This window comes from Bombina bombina, chromosome 2 (assembly GCF_027579735.1).
Source record: "Bombina bombina isolate aBomBom1 chromosome 2, aBomBom1.pri, whole genome shotgun sequence".
Classification (NCBI taxonomy): Eukaryota; Metazoa; Chordata; class Amphibia; order Anura; family Bombinatoridae; genus Bombina; species Bombina bombina.
In genome coordinates, this window is record NC_069500.1 from 1,123,107,407 (window position 1) to 1,123,134,397 (window position 26,991).

Below are 26,991 nucleotides of genomic sequence, written 5' to 3' on the forward strand. Positions count from 1 at the left end.
GAGTATTGCCTATTTGAATTCAATGATCTCCTTCTACAGGGTCTATTTCATAGGTTTTCTGTTATCGGTCATAGAGATTCATCTCTTACCTCCCTTTTCAGATCGACGATATACTCTTATTTATATACCATTACCTCTGCTGATTTTCGTTTCAGTACTGGTTTGGCTTTCTACAACATGTAGATGAGTGTCCTGGGGTAAGTAAGTCTTATTTTCTGTGACACACTAAGCTATGGTTGGGCACTTTTTTATAAAGTTCTAAATATATGTATTCAAACATTTATTTGCCTTGACTCAGGATGTTCAACATTCCTTATTTCAGACAGTCAGTTTCATATTTGGGATAATGCATATGAATAAATCAATTTTTTTCTTACCTTAAAAATTTGACTTTTTCCCTGTGGGCTGTTAGGCTCGCGGGGGCTGAAAATGCTTCATTTTATTGCGTCATTCTTGGCGTGGACTTTTTTGGCGCAAAATTTTTTTTTTTCTGTTTCCGGCGTCATACGTGTCGCCGGAAGTTGCGTCATTTTTGACGTTCTTTTGCGCCAAAAGTGTCAGCGTTCCGGATGTGGCGTCATTTTTGGCGCCAAATAATGTGGGCGTCATTTTTGGCGCTAAAAAAATATGGGCGTCACTATTGTCTCCACATTATTTAAGTCTCATTTTTTATTGCTTCTGGTTGCTAGAAGCTTGTTCACTGGCATATTTTCCCATTCCTGAAACTGTCATTTAAGGAATTTGATCAATTTTGTTTTATATGTTGTTTTTTCTATTACATATTGCAAGATGTCCCACGTTGAAGCTGAGTCAGAAGATACTTCTGGAAAATCGCTGCCTGGGGCTGGAGCTACCAAAGCTAAGTGTATCTACTGTAAACTTATGGTATCTGTTCCTCCAGCTGTTGTTTGTACTGTTTTGTCATGACAAACTTGTTAATGCAGATAATATTTCCTTTAGTACTGTTACATTACCTGTTGCTGTTCTGTCAACATCTAATACTCAGAGTGTTCCTGATAACATAAGAGATTTTGTTTCTAAATCCATTAAGAAGGCTATGTCTGTTATTCCTCCTTCTAGTAAACGTAAAAAGTCTTTTAAAACTTCTCATTTTTCAGATGAATTTTTAAATGAACATCATCATTCTGATTCTGATAATGGTTCTTCTGGTTCAGAGGATTCTGTCTCAGAGGTTGATGCTGATAAATCTTCATATTTATTTAAAATGGAATTTATTCGTTCTTTACTTAAAGAAGTCCTAATTGCATTAGAAATTGAGTATTCTGGTCCTCTTGATACTAAATCTAAACGTTTAGATAAGGTTTTTAAATCTCCTGTAGTTATTCCAGATGTTTTTCCTGTTCCTAGTGCTATTTCTGAAGTAATTTCCAGGGAATGGAATAATTTGGGTAATTCATTTACTCCTTCTAAACGTTTTAAGCAATTATATCCTGTGCCATCTGACAGATTAGAGTTTTGGGACAAAATCCCTAAAGTTGATGGGGCTGTCTCTACTCTTAAGCGTACTACTATTCCTACGGCAGATGGTACTTCCTTTAAGGATCCTTTAGATAGGAAAATTGAATCCTTTCTAAGAAAAGCTTACTTGTGTTCAGGTAATCTTCTTAGACCTGCTATATCTTTAGCGGATGTTGCTGCAGCTTCATCTTTTGGTTAGAAGCTTTAGCGCAACAAGTAACAGATCATAATTCTAATAGCATTTTTATTCTTCATCAACATGCTAATAATTTTATTTGTGATGCCATCTTTGATATCATTAGAGTTGATGTCAGGTATATGTTTCTAGCTATTTTAGCTAGAAGAGCTTTATGGCTTAAAACTTGGAATGCTGATATGTCTTCTAAGTCTACTCTGCTTTCCCTTTCTTTCCAGGGTAATAATCGTTTTCGTTCCTTTCGTCACAACAAGGAACAAAAACCTGATCTTTCATCCTCAGGAGCGGTATCAGTTTGGAAACCATCTCCAGTCTGGAATAAATCCAAGCCTTTTAGAAAATCAAAGCCAGCTCCTAAGTCCACATGAAGGTGCGGCCCTCATTCCAGCTCAGCTGGTAGGGGGCAGATTACGTTTTTTCAAAGAAATTTGGATCAATTCCGTTCACAATCTTTGGATTCAGAACATTGATTCAGAAGGGTACAGAATTGGCTTCAAGATAAGGCCTCCTGCAAAGAGATTTTTTCTTTCCCGTGTCCCAGTAAACCCAGCAAAGGCTCAAGCATTTCTGAAATGTGTTTCAGATCTAGAGTTGACTGGAGTAATTATGCCAGCTCCAGTTCTGGAACAGGGACTGGGGTTTTATTCAAATCTCTTCATTTTACCAAAGAAGGAAAATTCCTTCAGACCAGTTCTGGATCTAAAAATATTGAATCGTTATGTAAGGATACCAACATTCAAAATGGTAACTGTAAGGACTATCCTGCCTTTTGTTCAGCAAGGGCATTATATGTCTACAATAGATTTACAGGTTTCATATCTGCATATTCCGATTCATCCAGATCACTATCAGTTTCTGAGATTCTCTTTCCTAGACAAGCATTACCAGTTTGTGGCTCTGCCGTTTGGCCTAGCTACAGCTCCAAGAATTTTTACGAAGGTTCTCGGTGCCCTTCTGTCTGTAATCAGAGAACAGGGTATTGTGGTATTCCTTATTTGGACGATATCTTGGTACTTGCTCAGTCTTCACATTTAGCAGAATCTCATACGAATCAACTTGTGTTGTTTCTTCAACATCATGGTTGGAGGATCAATTTACCTAAAAGTTCATTGATTCCTCAGACTCAGGTAACATTTTTAGGTTTTCAGATAGATTCAGTGTCCATGACTCTATCTTTGACAGACAAGAGACGTCTAAAATTGATATCAGCTTGTCGAAACCTTCAGTCACAATCTTTCCCTTCGGTAGTCTTATGCATGGAAATTCTAGGTCTTATGACTGCGGCATCGGACGCGATCCCCTTTGCTCGTTTTCACATGTGGCCTCTTCAGCTCTGTATGCTGAACCAGTGGTGCAGGGATTACACAAAGATATCTCAATTAATATCTTTCAAACCGATTGTACGACACTCTCTGACGTGGTGGACAGATCACCATCGTTTAGTTCAGGGGGCTTCTTTTGTTCTTCCGACCTGGACTGTAATTTCAACAGATGCAAGTCTTACAGGTTGGGGAGCTGTGTGGGGGTCTCTGACAGCACAAGGGGTTTGGGAATCTCAGGAGGTGAGATTACCGATCAGTATTTTGGAACTCCGTGCAATTTTCAGAGCTCTTCAGTCTTGGCCTCTTCTAAAGAGAGAATCGTACATTTGTTTTCAGACAGACAATGTCACAACTGTGGCATACATCAATCATCAAGGAGGGACTCACAGTCCTCTGGCTATGAAAGAAGTATCTCGAATTCTGGTATGGGCGGAATCCAGCTCCTGTCTAGTTTCTGCGGTTCTTATCCCAGGTATAGACAATTGGGAAGCGGATTATCTCAGTCGCCAAACGTTACATCCGGGCGAATGGTCTCTTCACCCAGAGGTATTTCTTCAGATTGTTCAAATGTGGGGACTTCCAGAAATAGATTTGATGGCCTCTCATCTAAACAAGAAACTTCCCAGGTATCTGTCCAGATCCAGGGATCCTCAAGCGGTAGTAGTGGATGCATTGTCACTTCCTTGGAAGTATCATCCTGTCTATATCTTTCCGCCTCTAGTTCTTTTTCCAAGAGTAATCTCCAAAATTCTGAAGGAATGCTCGTTTGTTCTGCTGGTAGCTCCAGCATGGCCTCACAGTTTTTGGTATGCGGATCTTGTCCGGATGGCCTCTTGCCAACCGTGGACTCTTCCGTTAAGGCCAGACCTTCTGTCGCAAGGTCCTTTTTTCCATCAGGATCTCAAATCCTTAAATTTAAAGGTATGGAGATTGAACGCTTGATTCTTAGTCAAAGAGGTTTCTCTGACTCTGATTAATACTATGTTACAGGCTCGTAAATCTGTATCTAGTGAGATATATTATAGAGTCTGGAAGACTTATATTTCTTGGTGTCTTTCTCATCATTTTTCCTGGCATTCTTTTAGAATTCCGAGAATTTTACAGTTTCTTCAGGATGGTTTGGATAAAGGTTTGTCTGCAAGTTCCTTGAAAGGACAAATCTCTGCTCTTTCTGTTCTTTTTCACAGAAAGATTGCTAATCTTCCTGATATTCATTGTTTTGTACAAGCTTTGGTTCGTATAAAACCTGTCATTAAGTCAATTTCTCCTCCTTGGAGTTTGAATTTGGTTCTGAGGGCTCTTCAAGCTCCTCCGTTTGAACCTATGCATTCATTGGACATTAAATAACTTTCTTTGAAAGTTTTGTTCCTTTTGGCCATCTCTTCTGCCAGAAGAGTTTCTGAATTATCTGCTCTTTCTTGTGAGTCTCCTTTTCTGATTTTTCACCAGGATAAGGCGGTGTTGCGAACTTCTTTTAAATTTTTACCTAAGGTTGTGAATTCCAACAACATTAGTAGAGAAATTGTGGTTCCTTCATTATTTCCTAATCCTAAGAATTCTAAGGAGAAATCATTGCATTCTTTGGATGTAGTTAGAGCTTTGAAATATTATGTTGAAGCTACTAAGAATTTCTGAAAGACTTCTAGTCTATTTGTTATCTTTTCCGGTTCTAGGAAAGGTCAGAAGGCCTCTGCCATTTCTTTGGCATCTTGGTTGAAATCTTTAATTCATCATGCTTATGTTGAGTCGGGTAAACTCCGCCTCAAAGGATTACAGCTCATTCTACTAGGTCAGTTTCTACTTCCTGGGCGTTTAGGAATGAAGCTTCGGTTGATCAGATTTGCAAAGCAGCAACTTGGTCTTCTTTGCATACTTTTACTAAATTCTACCATTTTGATGTGTTTTCTTCTTCTGAAGCTGTCTTTGGTAGAAAAGTACTTCAGGCAGCTGTTTCAGTTTGAATCTTCTGCTTATATTTTCAGTTTTTTTCTTTATAAGATTTAAACTTTATTTCTCCAACATTGGTGTGTCCGGTCCACGGCGTCATCCTTACTTGTGGGAATATCTCTTCCCCAACAGGAAATGGCAAAGAGTCCCAGCAAAGCTGGCCATATAGTCCCTCCTAGGCTCCGCCCACCCCAGTCATTCTCTTTGCCGTTGCACAGGCAACATCTCCACGGAGATGGTTAAGAGTATGTGGTGTTTAGTTGTAGTTTTTTTATTCTACTATCAAGAGTTTGTTATTTTAAAATAGTGCTGGTATGTACTATTTACTCTGAAACAGAAAAGGATGAAGATTTCTGTTTGTGAGAGGAAGATGATTTTAGCAGAAGGTAACTAAAATCGATTGCCGTTTCCACATAGGACTGTTGAGATGAAGTAACTTCAGTTGGGGGAAACAGTTAACAGACTTTTCTGCTTAAGGTATGACTAGCCATATTTCTAACAAGACTGTGTAATGCTGGAAGGCTGTCATTTCCCCTCATGGGGACCGGTAAGCCATTTTCTTAGTTTCAAACAGAATAACAGGCTTAATATGGGCTATAAAACTGGTAGACACTTTTATGGGCTAAATCGATTGCTTTATTTGGACATTTTATACATGTGTATGCTGATAATTCACACTTATAAACTTGGGGAACGTTTTTTAACGGCAGGCACTGTGTTAGACACCTTTTCCAGTCAGGGAGGGCCTTCCCAGTTGTAGGCTGAGCCTCATTTTCGCGCCATTACTGCGCAGTTGTTTTTGAGAGCAAGACATGCAGATGCATGTGTGAGGACCAGAAAGTAGTTGGAGAAGTTTCTAGAAGGCGTCATTTGGTATCGTATTCCCCTCTGGGCTTGGTAAAGTCACAGCAAAGGCTGAAGCTGGGACTGTATAGGGGTTAAATTTGTAAACGGCTCCGGTTCCGTTATTTTAAGGGTTAAAGCTATGAAAATTGGTATGCAATACTCTTAAGGCTTTAAGACACTGTGGTGAACAATTCCTTCATACTTTTTCACATATTCAGTAATAAAGTGTGCTCTGTTTAAAATTTAAAGAGACAGTAACGGTTTTGTTTTAAAACGTTTTTTGTGCTTTATTGACAAGTTTAAGCCTGTTTAACATGTCTGTGCCTTCGGATAAGCTATGTTCTATATGTGTGAAAGCCAATGTGTCTCCCCACTCAAAATTGTGTGATAATTGTGCCACAGCGTCCAAACAAAGTAAGGACAGTACTGCCACAGATAATGAAATTGCCCAAGATGATTCCTCAGATGAGGGGAGTAGACATGATGATACATCATCCCCTACTGTGTCTACACCAGTTTTGCCCACGCAGGAGGCACCTAGTACTTCTAGCGCGCCAATGCTTATTACCATGGAACAATTGACGGCTGTAATGGATAACTCCATAGCAAATATTTTATCCAAAATGCCTGCATATCAGAGAAAGCGCGATTGCTCTGTTTTAAACACTGAAGAGCAGGAGGGCGCTGATGATAATTGTTCTGTCATACCCTCACACCAATCTGAAGTGGCCATGAGGGAGGTTTTGTCAGATGGGGAAATTTCAGATTCAGGAAAGATTTCTCAACAAGCTGAACCTGATGTTGTGACATTTAAATTTAAATTAGAACATCTCCGCGCACTGCTTAAGGAGGTGTTATCTACGCTGGATGATTGTGACAACTTGGTCATTCCAGAGAAATTATGCAAGATGGACAAGTTTCTAGAGGTTCCGGTGCACCCCGACGCTTTTCCTATACCCAAGCGGGTGGCGGACATAGTGAATAAGGAGTGGGAGAAGCCCGGCATACCTTTTGTTCCCCCACCTATATTTAAGAAATTATTTCCTATGGTCGACCCCAGAAAGGACTTATGGCAGACAGTCCCTAAGGTCGAGGGGGCAGTTTCTACTCTAAACAAGCGAACTACTATCCCTATCGAGGATAGTTGTGCTTTCAAAGATCCTATGGATAAAAAATTGGAAGGTTTGCTTAAAAAGATTTTTGTACAGCAGGGTTACCTTCTACAACCCATTTCGTGCATTGTTCCTGTCACTACAGCAGCGTGGTTCTGGTTCGAGGAACTAGAAAAGTCGCTCAGTAGAGAGACTCCGTATGAGGAGGTTATGGACAGAGTTCACGCACTTAAGTTGGCTAACTCTTTTATTTTAGATGCCGCTTTGCAATTAGCTAGATTAGCGGCGAAAAATTCAGGGTTTGCAATTGTGGCGCGCAGAGCGCTTTGGCTAAAGTCTTGGTCAGCGGATGTATCATCCAAGACAAAATTGCTTAACATCCCTTTCAAAGGTAAAACTCTCTTTGGGCCAGAATTGAAAGAGATTATCTCAGACATCACTGGGGGAAAGGGCCACGCCCTTCCACAAGATAGGCCTTTCAAGGCCAAGAATAAGTCTAATTTTCGTTCCTTTCGCAATTTCAGGAACGGACCGGCCTCTAATTCTGCATCCTCTAAGCAAGAGGGTAATGCCTCACAGCCCAAACCAGCCTGGAAACCTATGCAAGGCTGGAACAAGGGTAAGCAGATGTTCAGGATCCCTGGGCACTAGAAATAGTTTCTCAGGGTTATCTTCTGGAATTCAAGGAACTACCCCCAAGGGGAAGGTTCCACATGTCTCACTTATCCTTAAACCAAATAAAGAGACAGGCGTTCTTACATTGTGTAGAAGACCTGTTAAAGATGGGAGTGATACACCCTGTTCCAATGATGGAACAAGGAATGGGATTTTACTCAAATCTGATTTAGTTCCCAAAAAAGAGGGAACCTTCAGACCAATTCTGGATTTAAAGATCCTAAACAAATTTCTCAAGGTACCATCGTTCAAAATGGAAACCATTCGAACGATTCTACCCACTATCCAGGAAGGTCAATTTATGACTACCGTGGATCTAAAGGATGCGTACCTACATATTCCTATCCACAAAGAACATCATCAGTTCCTAAGGTTCGCCTTTCTGGACAAACATTACTAGTTTGTGGCCCTCCCATTCGGGTTAGCCACTGCTCCAAGGATTTTCACAAAGGTACTCGGGTCCCTTCTAGCGGTTCTAAGACCGAGGGGCATTGCAGTAGTACCGTACTTGGCCGACATTCTAATTCAAGCGTCGTCCCTTTCAAAAGCAAAGGCTCATACAGACATCGTTCTGGCCTTTCTCAGATCTCACGGATGGAAGGTGAACATAGAAAAGAGTTCTCTGTCTCCATCAACAAGAGTTCCCTTCTTGGGAACAATAATAGATTCCTTAGAAATGAGGATTTTTCTGACAGATGTCAGAAAGTCAAAACTTCTAAGCGCTTGTCAAGTTCTTCACTCTGTTCCACGTCCTTCCATAGCTCAGTGCATAGAAGTGGTAGGGTTGATGGTTGCAGCAATGGACATAGTTCCTTTTGCACAAATTCATCTAAGACCATTACAACTGTGCATGCTCAAACAGTGGAATGGGGACTATACAGACTTGTCTCCAGTGATTCAAGTAGATCAGAAGACCAGAGAGTCACTCCGTTGGTGGCTGACCCTGGACCATCTATCCCAGGGAATGAGCTTCCGCAGACCAGAGTGGGTCATTGTCACGACCGACGCCAGTCTAATGGGCTGGGGCGCGGTCTGGCAATCCTTGAAAGCTCAGGGACTATGGTCTTGGGAAGAGTCGCTTCTCCCGATAAACATTCTGGAACTAAGAGCGATATTCAATGCTCTCAGGGCTTGGCCTCAGCTTGCAAAGGCCAGATTCATAAGATTCCAATCAGACAACATGACGACTGTTGCGTATATCAATCATCAGGGGGGAACAAGGAGTTCCCTAGCGATGAAAGAAGTGAACAAAATAATACAATGGGCGGAGGATCACTCCTGCCATCTATCTGCGATCCACATCCCAGGTGTGGAAAACTGGGAAGCGGATTATCTGAGTCGTCAGACTTTCCATCCGGGGGAGTGGGAACTCCACCCGGAGATCTTTGCCCAGTTGACTCAATTATGGGGCATTCCAGACATGGATCTGATGGCGTCTCGTCAGAACTTCAAGGTTCCTTGTTACGGGTCCAGATCCAGGGATCCCAAGGCGACTCTAGTGGATGCACTAGTAGCACCTTGGACTTTCAACTTAGCTTATGTGTTCCCACCGTTTCCTCTCATTCCCAGGCTGGTAGCCAGGATCAAACAGGAGAGGGCCTCGGTGATCTTGATAGCTCCTGCGTGGCCACGCAGGACTTGGTATGCAGACCTGGTGAATATGTCATCGGTTCCACCATGGAAGCTACCTTTGAGACAGGACCTTCTTGTTCAGGGTCCATTCGAACATCCAAATCTGGTCTCCCTCCAGCTGACGGCTTGGAGATTGAACGCTTGATTCTATCAAAGCGTGGGTTTTCAGATTCTGTGATAGATACTCTGGTTCAGGCCAGAAAACCGGTAACTAGAAAGATTTACCATAAAATATGGAAAAGATATATCTGTTGGTGTGAATCCAAGGGATTACCATGGAATAAGATAAAAATTCCTAAGATTCTTTCCTTTCTGCAGGAAGGTTTGGATAAAGGATTATCTGCGAGTTCTCTAAAGGGACAGGTTTCTGCTTTATCTGTCTTACTACACAAACGACTGGCAGCTGTGCCAGATGTTCAAGCATTTGTTCAGGCTCTGGTCAGGATCAAATTAAAAGGGAAATTGTATGAAAAACAATGCGCTAGATAAGATCTGAGCTACACATAAAAAACAGGCAATCCCTAAGCCTGAAAATGATCAAATGTGCAAAAAGATATAGGTATATATGTGTGCGCCAAATTTGTGTGAAACACAAATGGCAATAGATCTTTTTTTAAATTGGCTTCTATTTAGTTATCTATTTTAAATCGATAATTTTTCTTATTTATAGAGTAAATGGTCCATAAAGTGCTGATAATATGAAAATCACAATAAATATATAAAAAATATAAAAAAGGACTATTATTGTACTAAAATGTTGAATAATCAATAAATTTTATTTGTTTAAAACATCGATTATTAATTCAGAAAAAAATATATAAAATACACAAAAAAAAATTTATACAGAAGCAGTGTAATACTGTTATTTCTCCCTATTGGTACCAATCTAAGAGATAAATAAATAAATAGTGGTGTTTCTTTTAAAAATGTATAAGTGATTTAGCAGCCTAATAATATTCTAAGAGACTAACTAAAAGTAATCTAAAATAAAATTTTCTAAAAACCTTAAAAAAGTAACTTTGAAAAAGTAACTTTGAATAATTTCTCCTGAGAAATGTTAGCAGTTAATATGCTTACAATCTGACTTAAGCATATATCCAGATCATATATCCAGATCTCCTTTTTGTTTAAATAGAATTGTCCTGTCTTATTTCAAAGTCTGTGTAGGTAGTATGGACAATAGGTCAGCATATGATGATAGTAGAAGAGGGTTATTACTCCAAAACCCCAGTGTCCGTATGAAAGATCTTTAGCAAAAATAGCCTTTCAATCTAATCCTTTAAGAGTCGTACCTTTGTTCAAAAGGAGAGAGAAAGTACCTCTTTAAACACCGCTGCCAATGCTCGTCAGTTTAGGGGTAGCGCCAAAACCACAAAGTTCCGTGTCGGACCTTGAACACGCCCACAAGTGCGGGAAGTGACGTTGGCAAATCGTATCCCTGTTTGAAATCTGACTATCCGTGGCAGCGTCTTAGCAACGTCCTCAGCAGTGTCCTCGGCAATATCCTCAGTGTATCATCCGTGTATTGGTAACGCGTTTCAGCTCCTTGGAGCCTTTGTCAAACCATACCGGATGATACTGATGGGGTCTTTTTATACAAAAATGTCCATAATGATTTCGGTTGTCAATTGATACATTTATGCAAATTTAATATAAGTATCAATTGCTTTTTGATTCTATACAATGTTAAAAACTTTATTGCACTTTAGTGGTGTGTTTCAATGGTTAAAAATTCCTAGTTACGATGTTCAAAGGCTTATAGAACTTAAAAAGTTTTAAAATGATAAAAGTACATAGTTTTAAATGAATTAATAATTGATTATCATAAGAGAAAATTTATGTATAAGTAGTGAAAGGCATATTATCAGTTCATAATGGACATATAGAAAAAAGTGTCCTAATCAAAAATGTTTCATACAGACTGTTTAGTATAAAAGGGTTATAAAGGAATTAGGCACTCATGGCATATGAACCTTTTAGAAGAAACAAATTTAATAGGATGTGAATAAACTGTTATATTAAAAATATTTTTATATAAAAATGCATTTTTATAAAAAGTTTCAAAAGAGGTTTATAAGGGGGTTTATAAATGTGTCATTTTTTAAAAAAGGTATTTTATCATTTAAAAAAACTTCCTAATTCAATTTCTAGATTAAGGCCCTGAGGGTATAATGTGTCAAGATTAAAAATCCATTTACTCTCTAATTGCAACAACTTATTATGTGCATCACCTCCTCTTGTTAGTTTGGGCAATTTGGCTACCCCCATATATTGGAACCATTTTAGGTTACCTCCATTACATTGTTTGAAATGTTTTGGGACCGGTAGGTCCTTATTTCTTTCTTTATCCATGTTTTCGATAGATAAGATGTGTTCTCTGATTCTTTCCCGTAGGGGTCTTTCTGACTCTCCTACGTATTGCTGACCACATTTACACTGGATTACATATACCGTATTGCTATCCGTACATCTAATACAATCGTGGATTTTAAATTCCTGTTTATTTATATTAGAAACAATTGTTTTTCTTTTTTGTGAATGTCTGCATGATTTGCAGATAAAACAGGGGAAAAAACCTTTTATTTCATTACCTTTTAGGTCCCTATCATTATTTCGTTTTTTCTTTATAGTGGTGGGTGCTAGCTTATTTTTTAAGTTATTTGCTCTTCTATAAATAAAATGGGGTCTTTCATTGATTAGAGGTCCTAGTATTTTATCTTGTTTTAAAATATGCCAGTGTTTCTTCATAATTTTCTCTGTTAATTTATGGTTGGCATTATATTCTGTAATAAATGGTACTTTGATTGTACTAGTTTGTGGATTATCTGGTTCCTTTTGTTTCTTTGTTAGTAAAGATGTTCTGTCTATTTTTTCAATATCTTGTCTTATCTCCTCAACAACATTATCTTTGTACCCTCTTTCGATAAATTTTTCTTTCAGAATTAGTGACTGAGTTAGATAATCATCCTTTTTATTACAGTTCTTTCTAACCCTCATCATTTGGCCTTTAGGAATATTGTTTTTCCATAGATAATGGTGACAACTAGTTGAATGTATGAAATTGTTGCTGTCAACCGGTTTAAAATATGTTCTGGTATTTAGTTTTCCTTGCTCTACATAAATTTGTAAATCTAAGAAGTTTAGATGTTCCTTACTTATTTCTTTGGTAAATCTGATGTTATGTTTATTGTTATTCATATTAGTACAGAAGTTTTCTAAAGACTCTGATGTTCCTCTCCAAATGATGATTACATCATCTATGTATCTTTTAAAGAGGACTAGGCTCGCACCCAGTTCCTGGGTAGCTAAGAATTCTTTCTCCCAAAGGCCCATAAAAAGGTTCGCGTAACTGGGTGCGAACCTAGTCCCCATGGCAGTCCCACATGTTTGTAAATAATAGGAATCATCAAATTGGAAGTAATTATGGTTCAGGATAAACTCTATGCTATCCACAATTAAAAAAGAACAGGGAGATTTTATTTTGGATAGCATAGAGTTTATCCTGAACCATAATTACTTCCAATTTGATGATTCCTATTATTTGCAAACATGTGGGACTGCCATGGGGACTAGGTTCGCACCCAGTTACGCGAACCTTTTTATGGGCCTTTGGGAGAAAGAATTCTTAGCTACCCAGGAACTGGGTGCGAGCCTAGTCCTCTTTAAAAGATACATAGATGATGTAATCATCATTTGGAGAGGAACATCAGAGTCTTTAGAAAACTTCTGTACTAATATGAATAACAATAAACATAACATCAGATTTACCAAAGAAATAAGTAAGGAACATCTAAACTTCTTAGATTTACAAATTTATGTAGAGCAAGGAAAACTAAATACCAGAACATATTTTAAACCGGTTGACAGCAACAATTTCATACATTCAACTAGTTGTCACCATTATCTATGGAAAAACAATATTCCTAAAGGCCAAATGATGAGGGTTAGAAAGAACTGTAATAAAAAGGATGATTATCTAACTCAGTCACTAATTCTGAAAGAAAAATTTATCGAAAGAGGGTACAAAGATAATGTTGTTGAGGAGATAAGACAAGATATTGAAAAAATAGACAGAACATCTTTACTAACAAAGAAACAAAAGGAACCAGATAATCCACAAACTAGTACAATCAAAGTACCATTTATTACAGAATATAATGCCAACCATAAATTAACAGAGAAAATTATGAAGAAACACTGGCATATTTTAAAACAAGATAAAATACTAGGACCTCTAATCAATGAAAGACCCCATTTTATTTATAGAAGAGCAAATAACTTAAAAAATAAGCTAGCACCCACCACTATAAAGAAAAAACGAAATAATGATAGGGACCTAAAAGGTAATGAAATAAAAGGTTTTTTCCCCTGTTTTATCTGCAAATCATGCAGACATTCACAAAAAAGAAAAACAATTGTTTCTAATATAAATAAACAGGAATTTAAAATCCACGATTGTATTAGATGTACGGATAGCAATACGGTATATGTAATCCAGTGTAAATGTGGTCAGCAATACGTAGGAGAGTCAGAAAGACCCCTACGGGAAAGAATCAGAGAACACATCTTATCTATCGAAAACATGGATAAAGAAAGAAATAAGGACCTACCGGTCCCAAAACATTTCAAACAATGTAATGGAGGTAACCTAAAATGGTTCCAATATATGGGGGTAGCCAAATTGCCCAAACTAACAAGAGGAGGTGATGCACATAATAAGTTGTTGCAATTAGAGAGTAAATGGATTTTTAATCTTGACACATTATACCCTCAGGGCCTTAATCTAGAAATTGAATTAGGAAGTTTTTTTAAATGATAAAATACCTTTTTTTAAAAATGACACATTTATAAACCCCCTTATAAACCTCTTTTGAAACTTTTTATAAAAATGCATTTTTATATAAAAATATTTTTAATATAACAGTTTATTCACATCCTATTAAATTTGTTTCTTCTAAAAGGTTCATATGCCATGAGTGCCTAATTCCTTTATAACCCTTTTATACTAAACAGTCTGTATGAAACATTTTTGATTAGGACACTTTTTTCTATATGTCCATTATGAACTGATAATATGCCTTTCACTACTTATACATAAATTTTCTCTTATGATAATCAATTATTAATTCATTTAAAACTATGTACTTTTATCATTTTAAAACTTTTTAAGTTCTATAAGCCTTTGAACATCGTAACTAGGAATTTTTAACCATTGAAACACACCACTAAAGTGCAATAAAGTTTTTAACATTGTATAGAATCAAAAAGCAATTGATACTTATATTAAATTTGCATAAATGTATCAATTGACAACCGAAATCATTATGGACATTTTTGTATAAAAAGACCCCATCAGTATCATCCGGTATGGTTTGACAAAGGCTCCAAGGAGCTGAAACGCGTTACCAATACACGGATGATACACTGAGGATATTGCCGAGGACACTGCTGAGGACGTTGCTAAGACGCTGCCACGGATAGTCAGATTTCAAACAGGGATACGATTTGCCAACGTCACTTCCCGCACTTGTGGGCGTGTTCAAGGTCCGACACAGAACTTTGTGATTTTGGCGCTACCCCTAAACTGACGAGCATTGGCAGCGGTGTTTAAAGAGGTACTTTCTCTCTCCTTTTGAACAAAGGTACGACTCTTAAAGGATTAGATTGAAAGGCTATTTTTGCTAAAGATCTTTCATACGGACACTGGGGTTTTGGAGTAATAACCCTCTTCTACTATCATCATATGCTGACCTATTGTCCATACTACCTACACAGACTTTGAAATAAGACAGGACAATTCTATTTAAACAAAAAGGAGATCTGGATATATGATCTGGATATATGCTTAAGTCAGATTGTAAGCATATTAACTGCTAACATTTCTCAGGAGAAATTATTCAAAGTTACTTTTTCAAAGTTACTTTTTTAAGGTTTTTAGAAAATTTTATTTTAGATTACTTTTAGTTAGTCTCTTAGAATATTATTAGGCTGCTAAATCACTTATACATTTTTAAAAGAAACACCACTATTTATTTATTTATTTATTTAGCTCTTAGATTGGTACCAATAGGGAGAAATAACAGTATTACACTGCTTCTGTATAAAAATTTTTTTGTGTATTTTATATATTTTTTTCTGAATTAATAATCGATGTTTTAAACAAATAAAATTTATTGATTATTCAACATTTTAGTACAATAATAGTCCTTTTTTATATTTTTTATATATTTATTGTGATTTTCATATTATCAGCACTTTATGGACCATTTACTCTATAAATAAGAAAAATTATCGATTTAAAATAGATAACTAAATAGAAGCCAATTTTAAAAAAGATCTATTGCCATTTGTGTTTCACACAAATTTGGCGCACACATATATACCTATATCTTTTTGCACATCTGGTCAGGATCAAGCCTGTTTACAGACCTTTGACTCCTCCCTGGAGTCTAAATCTAGTTCTTTCAGTTCTTCAAGGGGTTCCGTTTGAGCCTCTACATTCCATAGATATTAAGTTATTATCTTGGAAAGTTTTGTTTTTGGTTGCTATTTCTTCTGCTAGAAGAGTTTCAGAGTTATCTGCTCTGCAGTGTACTCCGCCCTATCTGGTGTTCCATTCAGATAAGGTTGTTTTGCGTACTAAGCCTGGTTTTCTTCCAAAGGTTGTTTCCAACAAGAATATTAACCAGGAGATAGTTGTACCTTCTTTGTGTCCGAAACCAGTTTCAAAGAAGGAACGTTTGCTACACAACTTAGATGTAGTCCGTGCTCTAAAGTTCTACTTATAAGCTACAAAAGATTTCAGACAAACATATTCTCTGTTTGTCGTTTATTCTGGTAAAAGGAGAGGTCAAAAAGCAACTTCTACCTCTCTTTCCTTTTGGCTTAAAAGCATCATCCGATTGGCTTACGAGACTGCCGGACGGCAGCCTCCTGAATGAATCACAGCTCACTCCACTAGGGCTGTGGCTTCCACATGGGCCTTCAAGAACGAGGCTTCTGTTGATCAGATATGTAAGGCAGCGACTTGGTCTTCACTGCACACTTTTGCCAAATTTTACAAATTTGATACTTTTGCTTCTTCAGAGGCTATTTTTGGGAGAAAGGTTTTGCAAGCCGTGGTGCCTTCCGTTTAGGTGACCTGATTTGCTCCCTCCCTTCATCCGTGTCCTAAAGCTTTGGTATTGGTTCCCACAAGTAAGGATGACGCTGTGGACCGGACACACCAATGTTGGAGAAAACAGAATTTATGCTTACCTGATAAATTACTTTCTCCAACGGTGTGTCTGGTCCACGGCCCGCCCTGGTTTTTTAATCAGGTCTATTGAATTATTTTCTCTAACTACAGTCACCACGGTACCATATGGTTTCTCCTATAATTTTCCTCCTGTCCGTCGGTCGAATGACTGGGGTGGGCGGAGCCTAGAAGGGACTATATGGCCAGCTTTGCTGGGACTCTTTGCCATTTCCTGTTGGGGAAGAGATATTCCCAAAAATAAGGATGACGCCGTGGACCGGACACACCGTTGGAGAAAGTAATTTATCAGGTAAGCATAAATTCTGTTTTTTGTGCAGCTGTAAGTTAACGTTGTGTTAACGCTTCCATCTGTGCTCCTTACCTGTGATCACCTCTAAAGAAAAATAAAGATACTTTTCCATATTTTTAATAATTAAATACTATACTATTTTCTTCTTAAATGGAAAGAGTCCACAACTGCATTCATTACTTTTGGGAAATAAGAACCTGGCCACCAGGAGGAGGCAAAGACAACCCAGCCAAAGGCTTAAATACTCCTCCCACTCCCCTCATCCCCCAGTCATTCTTTGACTTTCGTCCCAGGAGGTAGGCAGAGATGTGTCAGAATTTTTGATTTTTGTTTTTTATGGAGGGTAGTACTCTTTGGAATGGGACAGGAGTTTTAAGTAGTCCTGTCAGTCTCTTAGTGAGGGCTTGGATGAAAGTTAGAGTCCAGAGATGCAGGGAGAGTCTTTCTGCGAAACCATCCCGACTCATATTAACAGCTCCTCAAGCAATCGGCGTTGTTGAACTTCACTCCACTGCCTGCTTCCTTCTCTCGAGTCCATGACGGAGGCGATGCCACTATTCGTCACACTTGAAAGGCTGTGTTCCTGTTCCACGGCATAGATTCCGGTAAGATCGTTTCATTTTACTTTGTCAATGTTTTCCCGAGAGGTTACACACCTTTGCGGGACTAACTATATGACATAAGGGTCTCAGTGAGTCTCTGTTAGTATCTTGGAACCGAGGGTTAATATCTCCTGAGGGGGGTTAATAATCATGTTTGTTATGTGATTCAACCTGCTTATGTGTGATGTTTATGGGCTCGTGGTTGGAACTTTGAGGCCATTGGAAGTTACGCAGCCTTTTGGTTGGGCGCGCTTTTTTGGACTATTCAGTTCACCTTGTGTTCGGGCGCGGTTACGTTATGTTCACCATTTCCACATTCGGCGAAGGAGATATTCTAGTCCGCAAGGGTCAGGTCATAGGAGGTGGTGAGTGCCCCAGCCATTGTGGGTGTCAGGTGCCGTTTTTGTTTTCATACTTTAGTCCATATTGATATTTCCTCTATCCAGTTATGGAGGATTCTGATGCTGAGACTGTGCTAATTTAAGATTCAGTTACAGAGGATTCTGATACCGAGACTATTTTGATTTCAGATTCTGTAATGAATCCGGATTGACATCATTGACACATGTCAACCAGTTTTTTTCTGTATGCCATTTCAGAGCGCCTGGTTCCTCGGGTTTGTGGAATCAAGGGACTGCTGAGCCATCCGCCTCTGGGGGTCCTGTTCTCAGAGAGGCGAGTTCCCTACCAATTCATACTTCTACGCATGCGGGTGACCCAGTTTCTGATTCTGTCCCTGAGTGTTTTCTTTCGTTACAGGATTGCGTGCCTTCACGTATTGCTCAAACATGTTTTTCAGTTATTGAATGACCCTATCTTTACCAGATACAGGGATTTTCATTCTGCTAATTCGAATGGTGCACCTCATTAGACATGTGGGGGATGAAGTAATCTCCTGATTGTCATTTGTTTGAGATCTTTCAGTTTCAGATAGGGCTCCGTTTGACTGGTCCTGCGGGTAGGCCTCTGTCTTTTTGGGCTTTAACTTCTGGGTTGCCTTATATTTTATTTATATCCGATGGGATGTCTTTTATTTGTTATTGTTTCCTTCGGGAACCTTCTGGGATTGATACTCTATTACTTCTTTGGAAGATGTTTTGGACATGTTAGTCTTATGTTAAAGAAGTCTGTTTTCTGTTTTTTCCCCTATGAGGGAGAATTTATGCAGCTTGCCGGTTAGGGCCCTAGGTGCAGGCTGGTCCTGTCGGGTTCGTTCGGTCTTGCGGCTGTTCAGACACGTGGCGCTGTTCTGATCGGCTGGATCGGTAGAAGCGTTGAGTGCTCAGGTTATCATTGTTTTTCATGTTCAACTAAGCATTCGAGAAGACCTGTGGGTCGGTGAGGTGGGAAGGATAGTTTCAGTCCTTATAGCCTTTAGTCATAGGCCTCTATTTAACAAGGTCTGGCGGACCTGATCCGACAGTGCGGATCAAGTCCGCCAGACCTCGCTGAATATGGAGAGCAATACGCTCACCTTATTCAGCATTGTACCAGCAGCTCACAAGAGCTGCTGGTGCAACGCCGCCCCCTGCAGACTAGAGGCCAATGGGCCGCCAGCAGGGGGGTGTCAATCAACCCGATCGTACTCGATCGGGTTGATTTCCGGCGATGTCTGTCCGCCTGCTCAGAGCAGGTGGACAGGTTATGGAGCAGCGGTCTTTGTGACCGCTGCTTCATAACTGCTGTTTCTGTCAAGTCTGAAGACTCTCCAGAAACACGGGCCGTCAAGCTCCTTTCAAAGCTTGATAGATAGTCCACATAGAGGGCCGGGCAGGGGAGTTTTTACGCTGCGTCACTATCTGATATCTGATTTCATCAGAACTTAGAGTTTTCCTCCCCATGTGGTGGCGGGTTGGCCTTCATTTTTAGGCCTCTGGATTTGTTCTTTTGGGCTTGATCCAAAAGCTTGTACAGGATAGCTGTCTAGCATACAGAAAGTTTGCAGTTTGAAACCAGTTGCAGCTTCTGACACCTTGCAGGTGCAGCTCTTGCTCTTTGACGTGTACTGTCTGTCTGAGTTACAAGAGACCTTTGGGTCTTCTTCCATTGTCTCTGGGTGAGTGGATCTCCTTTTAGGGATCTGTGTTTCCGGGTGATGGTTGTTCCCTGCAGGGACTTTGCTTAGCTCCGGGTATGCTTAGTGCCTTTCTTTTCCTTGTGTCCTCTGCTTGTGCGGAGGTGATAGGGAGACTAGTCCTGCTAGTAGGATTTTTTTTTTAACCTCGAGGTATCCCTTAGTTGTCCTGTGGCTCTGAGAAGTATCTTCATACGACCTCTAGCCTTGGAGTGTTGGACTTTAGCTAGGGATGGTTCCTTCCTTTGGTCGGGGCTTTCGAGTTCTTCTTGCTATCCGGATTCTCTGGATATGCATCCATACCTTTTGTGTCTGTTTTTTTGGCCAGTTGGGTTGTTTAGTTCTAGGGTAAGGTTTGCCTGGACTATTAGGTGCCCGGACCTGTTTTTCTCCTTGAGACTTCCGGTTGCTGAAGCTTTGCTTGGCCTTTTTCCTGACCCAGTCTTGTGTGGTTTTGAGATCTTGGGGCTGGTCGGGGTGTTCCACGGTAGTGGTAACTTGGGCTATGTCCTTGCTCCATCTACCTCACCTGGTCATGGTTGGCCAGGTTTTTCAGAGTATTTTTTACTCTTTGCCACAGAGTAGCCCATGTCATCTGGTGGTTAGCTGTGTGGCTTGAGCCTCAAGGATGGTTGGTTCATTCCCAACTGCTGGCGTTGGATGTCCAATTTCTTGTGCACCTTAGAGTTGCATTCCCCTGGTCAGCTTGACAGTTTTCCCATGGATTCCCTGCTCTGCAGGTGAATGGGTTAGCTGTACCTCTGCTTGGCAAGCTACTTGTAGGGGGGTCCTTTTCTAGGACATCTGTGTTGGGAATTTCTCTTCCCATTAGTCGGTGACTTCGGACCTTGAGGACAGTTGTTGCCCTTCCGGCATCATCCCTTGTTTTTAGGGGATATTCTACTCCCTATGGAGATAGATTTCTTGCTTGTGGCTTCTCCTGGATGGGAGGCAGAAAAGGTGGGATTGTTCCCCCAGGGGTCTTGATGGCTCCAAGCAGACTTGTTGGGCTGTTAGGTCTATTGCCATGTTGTCTGGTTTCAGACTCGGGTTGTACTTGTACTCTGTGGGGATGACTGTGCTATCCTTATGCTCATTCCTGTACCTGTTTCAGGATTCTTTTGTTCCCCTGTCTTGGATCCCTGAGGCTGGATTGGGCTGAGCGGTCTAAGGCACTGCGGTCAGGTCGCAGTCTTCTCTGGATGTGTGAGCTTTGTGGAGTCTATCCTGTTAGCTTAGTCTGCTAGGGTATAGATTTTCCTTTCAACTTGCTCCATTGATTAGAAGAGGGTTTACTCTTCCTTCGGGTTCTGAGAGTATACTCTCCTCGGGGGGGCCTCGATTGAGGTTTTGTGTTCCCCTTTTTAGGGACCTGTGTGTAGGTCCGGCGACTTAGGTTGCCTGGAGCGTGTCCTCTGTCTGGGGGTTGCTTTTGCGGACTGTTTCTTGCTTGACTGCTTCTTCTTCCTCGCAAGTACCCTCTGTGTAGTCCTGTTATGGTCTCTGTGTTCTCAAACTTGGGGTTTTTCACTTGGGTGTATTACACACTTTTTATGGTCGAATACTTTGGTATTCTATGGTCAGACATTGGGAGGACTTTGCCTCTTCAGTTGCATTCCGTGCTTGCAGGATGTTGGAGAGACGTCTTTTCTGTCTCTGTGCCCGGTCTTATCCTGGGTTTTGCTTGGTATAGGAGTGGCCTCCTTCCCTGTTTGGGCCCCTTTGGGTCTCTGTGAGCTGGGCTCACTCGTGGAGGTGTTTTTTTTGTATTAGGGGACCTTTCGGTTTCCTTGGTTCTCCTTTGCCTTGTTCCCTTGGGGGTTTTGGCTGATGTCTCCTTCAGCTGATGTCTCCTTCATTTGTGGAGATGAGCAGTGGGGGTCCATTTATTGGGCGACGGTGTCTCCTGGAGGACTGTTGGCTCAGTTGAGTCCGTTTGCAGTCTCTAGTTTGGCTTTTGATTTTGACTAACTGCATGTCAGTGTCATTGGGGCTTTTCCTCTTAAAATTTTCTCAGCTTCTCAGCTCAGCGGACATAGCTTTTTTTTTTTTTTTTTTAGGTTGAGGTTCAGGCCTGGTGTTCTCAGTATGGGCGCCTATTGTACCCTCACGTCTTGACATTGTGTCCTCTATAGCTTGGGTATTGTTTTCCCAAAAGTAATGAATGCAGCTGTGGACTCTTTCCATTTAAGAAGAAAAATATAAATTATGCTTACCTGATAATTTCCTTTTCTTCTGATGGAAAGAGTCCACAGCTCCCCACCCGTAATTTTCTGTAGGGCGTCCTTATATTCTTCTGGCACCGATCACCCTGATATTTCTTCTACTGTTCCTTGTTCCTCGGCAGAATGACAAGGGGATTAGGGGAGTGGGAGGAGTATTTAAGCCTTTGGCTGGGTTGTCTTTGCTTCCTCCTGGTGGCCAGGTTCTTATTTCCCAAAAGTAATGAATGCAGCTGTGGACTCTCCATCAGAAGAAAAGGAAATTATCAGGTAAGCATAATTTAGTTTTTTTAATATAATTATATTTACCACTTCATAAATATAAGTAATATGTATTGCTGCCCTAGGCATAGGTCTAGTTTGAATTCTGTAGATATGTTCTTGCATATATTATTATATTTAAATATATAAAAATATATAAGTTCAACTATTCCTATACATGAGACAACAATAAATATTACTTATAACATTTTATTTCTACATTAAAACACTTGCATTATTTGCAAGTTTTATCATTTCAATAGAAAATAGGTCTCAAAAAAGCACAATTTTCTTCTTTTACACCTAGTTGAGCTGGGTGTAATATTTCTCAATGTATCGACAGCCTCCGACAGTGTATTAACGGTTTGCGCTTTCATTGGAAACCTGGTATAATTTATCGATTTACGGCTTCTATTACTTTCTACGGGACGCAAAGACAGGGTGCGGCTGCCGATATTGAGGTATAACGCGCCATTGGAAACAGCTGATAAACGAAATTGCTTCCGATAGCATATTTATCGGTTTGCGAGCACACGCAAACGGAATTACGGCTCAATGGAAGCAAGCTCAAAGGGTTTTAGCGCATGCGCTCAAATGTCGGATATATTCAGACTTTGCCGCTTTTGAATTTCACGGCTAAATAGCGACATCTAGCGGTGATTTGCTATTTAGCTTTGTAATTCAAATAAATTGCTGCGAAAATTAAATCAGACCTGCTGGCCATACAAATGAAACATTTAAAAGACCGGAAAGGGTTCTTTATTATGATATATGTGTGTGTATATAAAAAGATATAATTTAATTTACTTTTTGTGTGAAGAAACATTTTTCTTGTTGTTTGAGAAGAATAAATAAAAATGGCTAAGATGACAATACCATGTATTTATATCGGGGCGTACAAAATGTGTCTGGTAGCCTTGATTACTGCAGTGATTTTGGTTTTCTATATCCATTTTTATACAGAATTAACTTGACCCTGTTTTCTGACATTTGCATTTTTTGCATATTATTATTTTTTCTTGCAGTCTTAATTTTTTATTTTTCATTTGCAGGTCTGATCTTCACAGCAACTCAAGTATGAAAAACTTTGGAAGGTCCTTGTTTGGTGGCTACTGCCCTACATACGTACCTGATCTTGTGCTGCATGGAATAAACAGTGATGAGAAACTTAAGCAGCGCTTAGCAGCTGACCTGATCCACTCAACGCAGGTATGTTAATCTAGTACAGTATATAATAATAAGAAGAAGAGTATATGACTTCAGTCATCGAGTACCACACAGGTTTATCTTAACAGCCTCAAGTGCGTGGGGTAAAATCAGATTTGAACAGGAAGTTTGCCATATCCTGGCATTTTTTCAGCCCTTGAGGAGTTTTGCTTGATAGCCATTTTGTTTCTAAATACAAATAACAGGTAATTATCAGTTATTTAAATATTTAGTGGTTTTTAGTTTACTTTAAGGTATATGAAACCCAAACATTTTCTTTTGTGATTCAGACAGAGCATACCATTTAAAAAAATCTAAATTTCCTTCATTTCCATGATATTCTGTGTTGAAGAGATACTTAGGTAGGCATATTTTAGAGAAAGAGATTCATAAGTATGCCCACACACACACCGGCTTCTAAGGCTAATAAGATTCTAGTATGTATTAAAACAGGCATTGATGCTAGGGTGGAAAGCATAATTCTGTCGCTATATAAATCCTAAAACCTCGCCTAGAGTATGGAGTGCAGTTCTGGGGACTGATCTAATAAAAAAGACATTGCAGACTTAGAAAAAGTTCAGAGAAGGGCCACAAATTTAATAAGAGGAATGGAGAATTTAAGCTATGAGGAGAGGTTAACCATGACATGATTACGTTATATAAATATATTCAAGGCCCATATACAGAGATGGCAGAAGGCTCTGTTTATTCCAAGAAATCTGTCACAATTTAAGGTTGGGGGGAAGGAGATTTAATCTCCTGCAACGGAAAAGTTTTTTTCACTGTAAGAGCAATAAAATTGTGGAACTCATTACCAAAGGAGGTAGTTGGAAAGCCAATAAATTTTAGATGCATTTAAACATTTCTGGCTAGAAACAGAATTCATGGATATGATTGCTTGTGTTAAATGGGTCACCTTTTAATGGGAATAATGGATTAATTTGAGGTAAACTGGAGCTTTTTTGTAAGTGTATTAAATTTGTATAGGTTGCACTTGATGGACTTCAGTCTTTTTTTTCAACCTCTTCTACTGTTTGGTGGTTTAACGTTCACAGTCCATAATCTTGTGGGGTATTTTTATATTGACTGGGATATTGGTACCATTTTAGTCATTCGGATAATCAGGATATTTTATTTTTAACATTTGTTTCCTATAAAGGAATATATTTGCAGCGCCTCTGTTTTTTGTTAAATGTATACAGGTTAATCGCCCAGAATTAATACTAAGAAGTTCATTTTATGTTTAGTGTATAACTGGCCCAGCAATTGTTTATTGGATTATCAGCATTTATTTGTAAGGCAACAAACATAATGCCCAGCTCTGTGAACATTATGTAGACATTGCAAAGACAAGACCGGTAGAAAACTCTGGTGAGCTGCTGGTGTAGAACACATGATATAAGGTTTACAGGACAGTTGGCTTGTACTCTTATAGGCTACAGGGGTCTGCAGTATCTTCACTATGGGAAATTTAGAATAAGTGCTTCAGTCATAAAACAATGAATAGGATTATTCTCTCGCTATTATTTTTAAAAGCAATAAAATGTTGCCATTTCTGTGTCACTCGGACTCTATTTATCTATCCATATAATCTTTTTCAGTCCCTAGTCATAATATTGTTCTAAAGAGAAAACCTTCAATAAACTGCAGTAATGAATGTTAATAATTATGGAGGAAAAGGGACAGATTTGGTAGATCTTAAAGGGACAGTACACTGTAAAATTGTTTTTATATTATTGTATTTTCAATGACTTGTTATACCAGCTGCAGAGTATAAAATGTATGAGAAATTGCATTTTCAGGTTTATTTGTGTGAATGAAGTAGCTTGTTTTGTGCTTTTAAACCACAGCCTATTACAATGGGTTAAGCTTCAGGTAATATATCTTATGTTATCGCTTTGTGTACACACACTTGCTTCCTTATCTTATATTGGTCTGAAAACCTAAAGCTCAATACATAGAGAGAACAATGGAAAATTATCATTGTATTACTTAAAGTGAAAGTAAATCCTAGTGTTTTACAAACGCTAGGATTGACTTTTGAAACAAAGGGGGCTTTCATTCATGAAGTTTAAGATACTTCATGTAGAAAGCTCCTTTATTTCTTTTAACCGATCGCTGTTTTTAGCTGCTACAGCAGCCCACGGCTAAAAAATTTTTTGCTAAGAGGTGACGTTTTCACCTCTTAGCCAATAGCCATGCAGTAATTCCGGCTCCCATGGGCGCCAAACTGGATTTACCCGCATTTTATGAGCAGTGAGAATTTAACAACTATGACAAGTTGATTGGCAGTCATAACAATTCATTCAAATTATTTCATTCATGTTGTCATGTTAAGACTCCCGTACAAAAAATATGTATTTTTGTTCAATTACTTGATAACAAAAGCTATCATACTGCATCCTGTTTGTACACTGTATTATCAGCAGGGGAGATGTGATTAGAAAATGGAGTTGTTAAAATTGTCAAATTTGAATTGCTTTCTTTTAAGCCATATCCAAACGTCTGCAGCGCTTGTTGTTATTAATAGGCAGTGTTGTCTGCAGCGCTTGTTATTAATAGGCAGTGTCGTCTGCAGCGCTTGTTATTAATAGGCAGTGTCGTCTGCAGCACTTGTTATTAATAGGCAGTGTCGTCTGCAGCGCTTGTTATTAATAGGCAGTGTCGTCTGCAGCACTTGTTATTAATAGGCAGTATTGTCTACATGAACAGTTATGTCTTTATGATGATTTTTTGTTTCCCTTGTGCATTTTCTGTTCTAGCACCCAGTGTTTGATGAGCCTTTAGCGGAGGCCGTGTGTATTGTAGCAGATACCGATAAATGGAGCGTTCAGGTGGTTAGCAGCCAGAAAAAAACTACAGACCATCAGAAACTTGGCACTGATGTCCTGGTCTCTAGTCACGTCTCAAGTTTACTTCATTCTATTTTACAGCTTTACAAGCTCAAAACTCCACCGTTGTTTGTGAGTGATCTAATGTATTTATACTATAAACTGCATGCACATGTGATTCTATACAATAAGCTCCCATCACTAACCGTCTCTAGCAAAACAAAGTACAGGGAATTCTCTTACTGGCTTTAGCTAGTACAAGTTTACATATTCTTTACTTGGAATGCTTGTAAAATCTCTTCTCTTTAATGGGCAGATATCCACCTTTTGCTATAGTACTAATCATTATGCATTAAACCAATAAGAATGTCTAAGAACATGATAAAAAGTAACCCAGTGCCATATATAGCTTTATAGTGATCCAAAATAGTATATAACACATTTAAAACAACCTATAATAATGGTCCAATCTGGTAAATACTGTGGGGGTTATTTCTTTGTTCTATAACCTAGTCTTGTTGTACTAACATTTCATAGGATAAACAGAACAACATGCACTGTTTATCCATATTGTGCTCTGCAATAAATAAGCTTATTAATACAATAATAATACTTACAACAACTTTCTGCTTTTGTTTTGCAGTGTGTGATGCATTTAGAGGACAAGCTGCAAGAGATGTATTTTAAAAGTAAAATGTTGTCTGAATACTTGAGGGGACATACAAGAGTCCCTGTGAAAGAACTGGGTGTTGTTTTAGGGTAAGAATTTTAACTTTGTGTCACATCTGATCTGTTAGGCAAGCATTGCTTTATTTATATGCTTTTTACATACCCCCAAATATTTGCGGTATGTATATTATATATTTATTTATAGTTAATTTTGCACAATTGTCCCTTGCTAAGCATGTGTTTAACCCCTTCAAATGGGTCACATACATGGCTAAGACAAGTGTTCTCCCCAGGACCTTTTTAATGGGTTCACCACCTGACTAATTTTACTGACCACCGGCTAAAATTTTAGCCAAAAGTAAGCTAAAAT

At 39.1% G+C, this 26,991-nt stretch overlaps 1 protein-coding gene across 4 annotated transcripts in view; it reads left to right on the forward strand.

Annotated features, from left to right (window-relative positions):
- The window catches only part of FNIP2 (folliculin interacting protein 2), a 281,392-nt gene that overhangs the window by 253,125 nt on the left and 1,276 nt on the right, over positions 1–26,991 (forward strand). For all 4 annotated transcript variants that reach the window (XM_053703784.1, XM_053703781.1, XM_053703783.1 and 1 more), the window contains 3 exons: positions 22,968–23,124; positions 25,884–26,084; positions 26,596–26,711. In XM_053703784.1, the coding sequence (XP_053559759.1) occupies positions 22,968–23,124; positions 25,884–26,084; positions 26,596–26,711 (474 nt within the window). The remainder of the gene's footprint in view (positions 1–22,967; positions 23,125–25,883; positions 26,085–26,595; positions 26,712–26,991) is intronic.